Genomic DNA, 10,758 nt, shown 5'->3' with positions numbered 1-10,758 from the left:
GATGCTATGCAGATTACTTCCTGTCTCTGAGCCTTCTCGGAGTTGTCAAGTGAATCGTCACTAAAACAAATCAGTTGTTCTATTAAATTAAACATGCGCCATCGCTGAATTAAACCTGTGTGTTTAGAGAAACTGATAAATAAACAACACAAACAGCAGCTGTCTGCTTGAGTTATGACTCCACTCCAGTGAGCATAAACAATTCTCGGACCAGCACCCAGACACATAGTCAGCACACTTAAGGAAAAGCATCTCTCAGCCAATATATTCATACTCCTCACTTCATCGATTTGCCACTTCAAATCACTGCTGATAGATATGTATCCAGGGTAACTGCAATCACTTTAAAGGGAGCACTTACTAGAGGTTGTTAAACATTTGATGGCATTGCTGTGTGCACATACGTTTGCCTGCACATCTGTGAAGTGAAAGAGCACGTCAATTCAATTTATCAGCAGGCTCACTTTCTACCTGGCGAGTTGATAAAGGAGGAGCTCAGCACACAGACCTAAAAACATATAAATCTTATTTCCTCGCAGGACTGCTGTGAAGGGCAACTGTGTGACTGCATCGGCACCCGGGATCTCCACACCCAGGAAACACAGCGAAATGAAGGGCGACATGGAGATCTGTCCAGATACTGCTGTAAGTCAACCCATACTGTACGTATGTGTGTGTGTCTGTGTCGAGCTCTGCTTGTCTGTCTCTGACTATGTTCTGTCAAGCTGTTTGCACACGCAAACATGCAAAATCCCACAGGTTTTCACACTTGTACAGTACATGATCACGAGCCCATCCCCAGCAGCACCACCTCTTCAGCATCATATCCCCCGAAGGCTCGCCATTGATTCACATTTTGTTTTTGACTCACAATCCATCGCCTACTTTTTCATTATCTACGCAGGCCGCTGCTGTTGTTTCCACAAAGCTGAAAAGCTTTTTAAACTACATCTCACACAGAGACAGCCAGCAGACCATGCATGTAATACAAACTAAAATTAGGCATCTCCAGCAACTTAGTTCTTTAAATCATATCAACAAACTCTGTAAGCAAAAGGCCAAAATTATGACCTTGTGGATTTATTCTTTATTGTCTGTCAGTCAGAAAAATGATGGAAAGGCTGAGGCTTCTTTAGAGAGCTTGAAAAAAGCAAGATGGCAATAAAAAGGGAGGATTAGGAGTGAGCTGAATGGAGGAATAGAATTACACAAAGAGAGTTTCACTGCATAATATAGGAAATTTAATCCAGATGATGTGGAATTTTGATAACATGGAGGAGCCCTTATCGTAGGCACTCAATTTGACAAAGGGGCCATTTAATACCATCCTCCAAGCTTTTTCTCTATCTTCTCCCCACAGAAATACAACAAAAGAGGGGTACTTTATGACCTACGAGCTCCTCTTGCACCACCTCAAAAGCACTTTTTTAAAATGACACAATTAAAGTAAGGCACGAAAGTATGACAATTGCAAACTCCCTTTTGAATAAAACTTTTAAAAGTATGACAATGCCAGAAACAAAAAGTGAAAAACTACAGGATTCTGTAGGTACTACTTTTTCCCTTTTTTTAATGCAAATTTCCACATAGGAAGGTTTGTAAATGCATATATAGACACTTACCTACACTGTATATTAACTTATGTCTTAGCTGCTGAACTTCATATAACCAACATGAACTGTGTGTTAATATTCTAGACCCTTGTAATGACTCAGAAGATCAACCTGAGGGCTGAAAATGAGGAGGGACGCATCCCAGACACAGCTTGTCAAGACCACATGCTAGGTAAGCTTGTGTACTGTATGACTGTTGGTCCTGAAGGAACATTTCACCAAATTTAGTTAAAGTGAGTGATAACGTGCCAAGAGAAACACATTACTCTGAATTGGATCACAACGTACAGGTACTGTTCAAATCTGCTGTGAAATATTCATTTTACTTACTTTGCTCTTGTTACCTTTACTATGTCAAAAGTTTGTGTTTTATGTTTAAAGCCACTGAGTTTCATATTTGCAAGTGTTTGCCTCCACCAGTACAGTTTTTTTAAGTAGCTTACACAAGGCTGTCCCTAACCATCACAAATCAACCAGTGCGACAGAGCATTAACACGTTTTACAGTTGTGATTTCCTGATGTGATTGACAACTCAATTCCTTCGTCAACTAATTCCCTCTCACTGCCAGACTTGCCATTACTGTGGGGAAAAGTGGCAGCAGCTGCAAAAAAAGAAAACATGTTGACAATCTAGTCAGGTGATTGATGTGCAACTGGGTGATATTTTACAATGCCTGAGCAGTTAAGGAACTGAATTAATAGATGCATCAAACAATTTTTGAGACGGGATGATGATTATTATTATTGCAATGGGACAAACTTGCATTGCGGTATGTCATTTGACGTGAAGAGTGTGTGGAGTGTAGATTGTCTCTCAGTTGTCACTGAGTTTAGATTGATATTTGAGACATTGTCTCAGTGATCCATCTCATAGGTCCTTTTGATTTATATCTTGTAATATAGCGCCATAGGCAGCATGACTTGACATTTGCTGGAGTGGGCCCTTTTTTAATAACTTTTTAATAACTAAAATTCCATGGAAAAAGGGGCTATTTCTTTCATAGATTTAGTCTTAAATTGTATATCTTAAAGCAAAGCTTTCAAAGCCTAAATTGTCAGTACCTAAATTGTCTAACCTTTAAAAACATGATGTTGGTTTTTAAATTGAATGAAGGTTAAAAATGACGCTTGTTTATTTAAAGCTGCTGTAATCAATTTCAATATTCTATATCGCTAACTGGATGTGAAGGTTGGTTATTGTACTGTGGGTTTGCTTCTTGGCACTGTTTACCTTAAGAATATACACATGGAGGTGAACATAAGATGGACTCCAACTTCACAATAGCCAGTTGTTGTATATAATTAAACTATATTTTGGTAGGTGTTGGTGGAAATAATCATAGCTTCAGTTTTGTGTTCTTTTATTTAGGTTTGACAAAGTCGCTTATCAAACAATGTCAAGAGTGTGGAAATGAGCTCTCGATGGGTCCCAGCCACCGTGACAAAAACGAAACGCTTAATTGTTTCTGTATTCAGATTAACATGCTGCCTTTTTTACATTCAGCTATGTACGTTCAGACGGTATGAAATAAATATTTCATAAAGGTTTCAGCTGTGGCTGCTCATTGCTCCTCAGCGCTGCTTTAATGTCACGGATCTCCAAAGTGCAGTATTCACAGGCCTAACGCCAGACAAGCACATCAATCATACAAATAGTTTACATCCAGCCATTTTATAATGCAAGCCGCTTGAGCAAAATCCATGTTATGAATGTGGACTTTGAAGTTCACTCTACACTCTACGCCAGTTATGTATCAGCAGAACTTCCCTCGAGGCAGTATGGTTTCTTATAAAGGGACAATAAATAACATTTTGACTGGCCCATAGCACAGACCCTAGTATATATCTGCAGGGGTTTGATGGTATTGTTGATCAATATCAATGATGCAGCAATTATTTCACTAGGTGCTTCTGGTTTCCTAGCCTTTACTCTGTTTTGGAAACTCAAAGGGCTACAAGCAACCCACACGATGATACAAAGCGTCATTCTGGACCACAAAAAAAGGGAATTATTGCAACATTTTGCAGAGATCTTGCTGCTTGATCTTTACTCTAATGACCCATGCTACTATTGTGGAATATATTGTGGAAATGGGACTTTAGAATTAGTGTAAATTTTTTTTTATCTCATTGCTGACACAGAAATATCTCCTAGATGAGGTTATGGTCGTTGATGTGATTACTCTTTCTGTTCCTGTTGACATCTCCTCATTGCATTAAGCCCATTTTGCACTATGGAGGTATTAACAAACCAGCTTTTTCCCCTTAAACCCTGGAGGGTGTGATAGGGAGCTCATGAAAAACTACATTATGTCCAGTTGTTGTTGCCTCTGGGTAGAATTACTGCGGACCTTGTTATAGTTTGGTTATAGGGGACATTTTGAACAACCAAGCTTGGCATTCAATTATTCAGTTGTGTAATCCATGACTCTCTCTGGCTTTCTCTTTCTCTCACACACAAATATGCACTTGTGTATTATTTGCTTGCATGGCAACTACATCATGAACTAGGATCAGGAGTTTTATTCTTGTTGCTGACTCACTGTAGATATTCGCACAGGCCATCTGCCCAAAGAACACAGTGTATGTGTTCATCCAAACCCTAAGGACTTATTTTCACAGGTTCTCCATGCACAAAACAGTGTTGGATGTCAGAAGCAAGTCAGATCAAAACTAAACATACACAAAAAAAAAAAAATTGATTGCTCACATTTTTTGAATTCCTTAAAAAAAGCTTGATATAACTTCTTTAAATTCCCTCACCTGGGAATTTACTGACAATTCTTTGGCATTCAGGAGAACATAGTTGTTACTGTGGAGCATTACTAATCTCACCCAGGGACATAAGAGAAAATGGATCAATAGTTTAAGCTTCAAACTCAAATGTAAATGTGATCCCTCCTTGGAACGCTTTTGAAACTCAACTGTGATCCCCTACAGTATTCAGAGAGGACTTTTATCCAGAGAAGGAATGAGTATACTGTGTTTTTCTCCAGCATCCACCAATAGTTTGAAAGACAAAACTGAAAGCTGCAGGAGATTCATCATCTCTCAGGCCAACAGTGGGAGAACAAAAAACTATAATGAACATTACGAGCCTTGTCACTTTACAAATTCTGTCTCAGCAAAGAGTTGCAAACCACAACTCATTAGCTGATGTAACTGTTGGCCATTAGCGTTCACAGTTACAAGGACCTGGGCTGATCGGAATGGCCGTCCATCTGCTCCAGCCTGACTAAAGGCTCTGCATACTGTGGCTTCCAAACAACATCCATCTGTTGATACTTGCTGTCATTTTGGCTAATTACAACCCAGCATGCACTCCGATGATTTGCAGGAACGTGCCCTCAAGCCCTCAATTTTCTTTAGGATTGCTGGCAGCAGGTGCTTTCTTGTCATATCGTATTAGAATTGTGCATCTGTTGTTAGTGAAATAGCTACAAATGCTTCTATAAAATAGTCTGATAAGAACATTAATTATTACAAAATCAAATAAAAATGCTGTCTTTTCTTCTTTTTCCTATTGGTCACGTGTGAACTGAACCTGCTACAGATGCCCTCTTTACTCACAACCCTTTCCATTGCATGTGAACCCAAGCCCTCCTTTCTTTTCTTTTGCTGTTGAGCCCTGCTTCTCCCAGACATCACACTACTCTCCCTTTCACCTTAGGCTCTAGCTGTCAGATGAGAACCTTGGACAGCGGGATCGGCACCTTCCCTCTCCCCGATTCCGTAACCCGGGCCAGCGGTCGCCACATCCCCAAATCTGAATCCAGCCCCGATGGGGTGACCGCTTGCTCCTCTGATCTCAATCGGGAGCCTCCCTCTTCTTACCCAGACCCCTCACAACCTAATGTGAAAGTGCCTTCCCTCTCAAAATCCCGCCTGCATGCCCCTGCCAGCATGGGTCACTCCCTGTCGGAGTCCAGTGTGACCTGCAGCAGCAACGCACAAGATACCCAGAGCCGCCTGCCCGAATTAGCAGCATCATGTAAGTTGAGAAACCGTTTATATAAACTATTATCTATTGCAAGCGTTACTATTATTATTGCAAGATGGCAAAGTGCCAAAGCTTGAAACCCTGCGACAGTTTGTTTAACCTTTCAGAAGGTAAGTGAAACATTGAATGTCACTGTAATTTTCCTCTAGATTGCTCAAGGGCGCCAGACAAGAGGACGTTGTTCACATTATTAGACTCTGACTAAAAGAAGAGTCTTGTTTGGTCAGCTAATTTTGAAGCTAATGCATCAACACTAACGTCTTATGCTCCGCTGAGATGATTAAGGACTCTGTGTCCTTATGGAAGCCTATACACTTCCTGCCCCCAAGGAGAGCTAACGGAAGCAATCAGATAAGCACGTCAACACAGCCATATAGTAGATCATAAGGCGCCTCTGCGTTCTTTGTGATGCACAACAGAATAATGGCGTTTAGGATGCAATCAGATGGCTGATTACACCTACAATAACACACAGGGATGAGCGATCACGCCCAGGGTTTTATGCTTACAGGACATTAGCCTGCATCTATTTCAACGTAGTGCTGCGGTGGTACTGCAGGGGCAGCAATTTGAGTCACAACTGCAAACAGAGAGAGAGAGGTTCCTGTTGATTTTCTCCTTGGTACAAATTGATTCAAACATACATGTGCATCTTTATCGCATGTTTTAGGCCTCTATCCTTTTATATTGTCATAAAGGATGGCAGAGAAGGCGCAGCGTCTGTCACACTGTTTGCTTCCTAATAGGCGAGGGGAAGAAAGCAAAAGGACCTTTATGATCCTGATGCAGATTTTCAGACTGAGGCGGAGCACTGGCCAAAAGCGGACTGTTATTGTAATGCGGCTGAATGTTAAAAGAGACGATTAAATTGGAGTGTGTCCGAGACAGCAGTAGGCAAAGTGATAATAAGCCAATACTTTGTCATTCCGGGGCCGACAGAAAGCTGTTATATCTGGGCTGCCAGGAGTCATGGCGGGGAACAATCACAGGGTGGACACCATTAATATTTGATGGCTTGGATACTGTGCAGCTCCATTCATATGTGCAGAAAAATGGACGTGTTGGCAGCTGGATTGGTTTTGCTTGAATGGATGTTCTCATCCTGTGTTTCATCAGCCTGTCTGCTGAAGGAAAGATTGTCACTTTGGAAAAATTCAAACAATGTTTTCCTATTCCACTGTCTATTTGCATAACATTAGGTGGTCACCGCTTGGGTTATTTACTGTGCCCCTTAATGACTCATTTCTCTTTTGTCTCTTTTGACTTATAGATGCAATCAGGACAAAGAGGTTGAGTCTTTGTGCTCCACACAGCAACATCTCCACAGAGGACAAAAAGAAGGAAAGTGAGAGGAAGATGAAAGCCCATGACCATGATATGCCCGGGGTAAGTCATTTACATTACAATAAGAACAATTCTGTGTCAAAGTATTCAGAATGTACATATTTACAGGTCTTAAAAAAGTTTCAAAACCCTGTTGTTTGCCAACAATTGGCTGGGAAAGAATTGCGCAAAGCTGTATTTAAAGATGTTTGTTGTTCACATTCTTCATTCTTTATACATTATTTATACATTCTTTACACCACTGGCAACATAAACATGCTGGTCTGAGTCTTAAGAAATATCTCATTTGTGTATTTTAAAGGAAAGAGCCCTGCAAGTGTCCACCTACTCGGGGAGTAGCAGCGACACCGAGACTGAAGCCGAGGGAACCGGAAGCTCACCCCAAAGGACCCTGATCAACAGATCTAAGAGGGACTCAGGTCTGCTGGATAATCTAAGTCACCAATGATTTGTGAAGTTCATTTTATTAAGTTCCTCTGCCTCATTTTCTGTTGTAAAAAATTCCTCCGTCCACAGTCAACCAGAATGAGGAGACCTTGAAGCGAAGCAGTGTGGAGAAATCCTTGTTGATCATGGACTACTACCAACACGATACGTACTCACATCTGGAAAAGGACAGCAGAAGGATTTCTCAGTACAACCTGTTGCAGAAGGAGTCATCCCTGGATGGCAAAGCAAGAGACAGGCTCAGTGTGAGTACTAATACAGCTCATTATTCACACCTAATTGGTTATACTTTTAAAAGGAAAGTGCTTTACAGGCATACTGCTGATTCCTATTAAGCGTTTTATTGGTCATTATTCTCCCTTATAATATCCAGAAAGCTGCGCAGGTATATTTGAAGATGCTTATTGAGATATTTAACATGTGCTGCTCAAGTTCTTGTTAACTGAAAGTAAAAGGAACATTTTTGTGCAATATATTCAAGTCACTGATTGTTGTATTTTTGTTAAGGTGATTATTTTTTTAAATAATTAATCTTATTATTATTATTATTATTATTATTATTATTAATATAATTATTTAGGGGGTTGGATCCTAGTACCAGCAAAATCACAGCTCCATTTCATGCTCCTGTTGTGTTCTTCAATGGTGTTTTTTGAAAATTAAACTATGTTACCTATTATGATATAACCTCTAAATACAATTATGAACCTGAAAATGAGAATAATATGAGCGCTTTAATAGACTTAAGAGAAAAATAGCACCTGCCCTCAATGAAAGTTTTCCCAGGATACAGGGACACACACTGTTATAGGCTTTGCATAATTTTTCCTTCCCTGGAGCAGAGGCCTAACGATGACTGAATTGAATTCTTTACCATTCCTCTATGTCATAGACGTTGACTTTTCAAATGGGCAAAGAAAGTCTTGTTGAGTTGCAATGTCAACTTTACCTTTCGCTGAACTCAGAGGTTTTCTTTGTAACCATTGGAATTGTTTGCAGATTTTCATAGAAAAAACCCCGGCTAATTGCTTTCGATCGCCTCGCCCTATTGTGTCAGCGAGTGTTTACCTATTAGTATTTAACGCTGCTGAATGACAAATGAGAATCAGAGACCATGAAATGGCCTCCAGCCTGCGTGGCCCGGCTCTGTGGGACAGCCGAGCTCGCCTCACTTACACTGCTGCCACCCCAACACCCACCCTCACACAAAAATCCATATCCTGAAAAAAAAAGATCTGACTCAATACAAGTTCAAAACACAATTGTGTATGAGAGGGGAGAGAAAAAAATCAGAATTTATTCTGTGTGTTTTTTATTCGTGACCTTTGGTGTCACTCTGGAACATCAGGCTCAGATATATGGCTGTAAAGTAACCATAAAATTGAATAAGTATGCTGAATTTCTAGGTGGAAGGTGGAATATGCTTATGTTACACCATTATTTTTCATTATACAAGAAAAATGACAAATATGGCTTGTTTGGCTGCTGAGTAGAAAGACCAGCGAGTAAACACCATTGCGAAGGTGTCCTTGTCCTGGTCTGACCTCCCCAGGCAAGAAGAGAATTTCAATCAGGTATTATAGGATTTTATGAGGGAGAGTCTCACAGTAACAAAACAAAGTTGAGCGCTCGCACTTGATCTGGATGCGAGGCTCCCGCAAAAGAGAGATTTTTGATTTTGATCCCAGTCTCGGCGGAGAGGCAGCGAATCAGATATGTTGTTCGATGCGGTGCTGTGCGTCCAAGCCGCAAGCACAACTCCATTAGCTGACATGCAAGAGACAACACACATCCAGCAAACTCTCTTTGTCTCGTCCTCAAACCTGTCTGTCATTTAATTGGACGCGGTAGGCTACATTTCTGAGGGGTAGTTGGGTAGCCTACAGTGCTCACAGGGACTGAACCAAAGCTAAGAGGTCAAAACAACCTGGCCTCATGTCCTGTCCTGTCAAAACATTAGCCTTTGCAAGTGATGGTGGAAAGGACACTTAAGAACATTTTTGTGGTAGTTGTACTTTACTTGAGCACTCTGGTGGTTGAAAGTAGCTCAAAATTGACCAGCTACAACACTTAAATGTTGCTTATATATTAATGCATCAATAAAAATGTTTTAAGAAACCCCATAAACCACTTCCTGTAGCTTTTTTGCATAGTGTATGAGAATATTTCAATCCATCTGTAACGGAAATTACAGGAGTGTTTAGGAGTGTTCTAGAGAAAAGTTTCTTTATCTTTTTTTTTTAGATTAGGGGAGTTAGTGCCGAAGAAATGTTCTTGACTTTACTTAAAAATTCCCTTTCTCTCCTATTGTAAGAAAACAAGACTCAATATGCTTTCATTCAAAGCCAAAGTTGGCATTCATTTTGACAGTAACCTTATTCCTAGAATGTGAAGCAGCCATAATGATGGATGATTGCTGCTGAACCCACTTAGCCTACATTATTCTTTTGAAAAAAGACAATCCATCCACATGTCATCACCTCCCACCCTCACAGCGCACGTCCGTACTTGCGTGCACGCTTTACCCTTTGTCGTGGCTCGGGAGCTTTTTGACTCGGGAGACGTTGTCATTGGCGGCAGTTTGGGGAAGTTTTGGTGGCTGTTAGTGGGCCTGTGTCAGAGCCCCGGTGATTTAAGCACCTTTAATAACCTTTCACAAACACTCAGGAGAGTGATGTAAAGCTTAGCGGCTCCCATCAGAGCCCTCACAGCCCGCACTGGCCTCCAATTCATCATCTTGACAGCACCTGACAGCCCTGCTAACGGCGGCCCCCGCCCCCTTCTGCTTCTATCCTCTTCTTCCTCCGAGTCTCTCTTCCTCCCATGTGTCTCTGCTTGTCTCCCTTTCAGTTTTGCCTCTCTCTATTTCTGTCTCTCTTGTACAACTCTCTTCATCTGTTCTCACTTGACTTTCTCCCGCTTTTGTTCTTAACATTTCTTTTGATTCCTTGAATTCCCTTTCCCGAAATTCTCATCTCTTTATAATTTCTTTTCTGCTTTTCCCTCTTTTCTTTTCCCTGTTTCCATTCTTTGTCTGAACAAAGGAAAAAAGTAATTCCTGCAGGAGAGTCTTGAACTTGTGCCAAGGCGTAGCATCAGTAAAGGTAGGGAGATTCCTGGGGTTAATGTGACCCAGGTCCAAAACCAGTGTCTAACAAATCAGCATGCACAGCATCTCCCCAAGCAGGGACCAGCGTGTTACCCTGGGCAATGATTACATGGCTAAGGAACAGGAACATTTCAGTTGACATGTAATTTGAAAAAGGCCACTGGATAACCAAAACTATATCAGCTTACAAATAACTACAACTGCAGGAATATGCGCTATGCTTGAGTTGATGTCAGATTGATAGT

General features: G+C 41.0%; 1 protein-coding gene across 10 annotated transcripts in view; it reads left to right on the top strand.

The window, feature by feature from the left end:
- LOC116673896 (nck-associated protein 5) overlaps nt 1-10,758 on the top strand; it is a 125,602-nt gene that overhangs the window by 107,957 nt on the left and 6,887 nt on the right. For 9 of the 10 annotated variants that reach the window (XM_032506243.1, XM_032506247.1, XM_032506246.1 and 6 more), the window contains 6 exons: nt 540-645; nt 1,698-1,785; nt 5,284-5,604; nt 6,884-6,999; nt 7,259-7,376; nt 7,474-7,649. In XM_032506243.1, the coding sequence (XP_032362134.1) occupies nt 540-645; nt 1,698-1,785; nt 5,284-5,604; nt 6,884-6,999; nt 7,259-7,376; nt 7,474-7,649 (925 nt within the window). Of the gene's footprint in view, nt 1-539; nt 646-1,697; nt 1,786-5,166; nt 5,605-6,883; nt 7,000-7,258; nt 7,377-7,473; nt 7,650-10,758 lie in introns of those variants that run through there. The other variant, XM_032506253.1, reaches the window with a different exon arrangement.

Source organism: Etheostoma spectabile, chromosome 24 (assembly GCF_008692095.1).
Source record: "Etheostoma spectabile isolate EspeVRDwgs_2016 chromosome 24, UIUC_Espe_1.0, whole genome shotgun sequence".
Taxonomy (NCBI): domain Eukaryota; kingdom Metazoa; phylum Chordata; class Actinopteri; order Perciformes; family Percidae; genus Etheostoma; species Etheostoma spectabile.
This window is presented reverse-complemented; position numbering and strand designations above follow the sequence as displayed.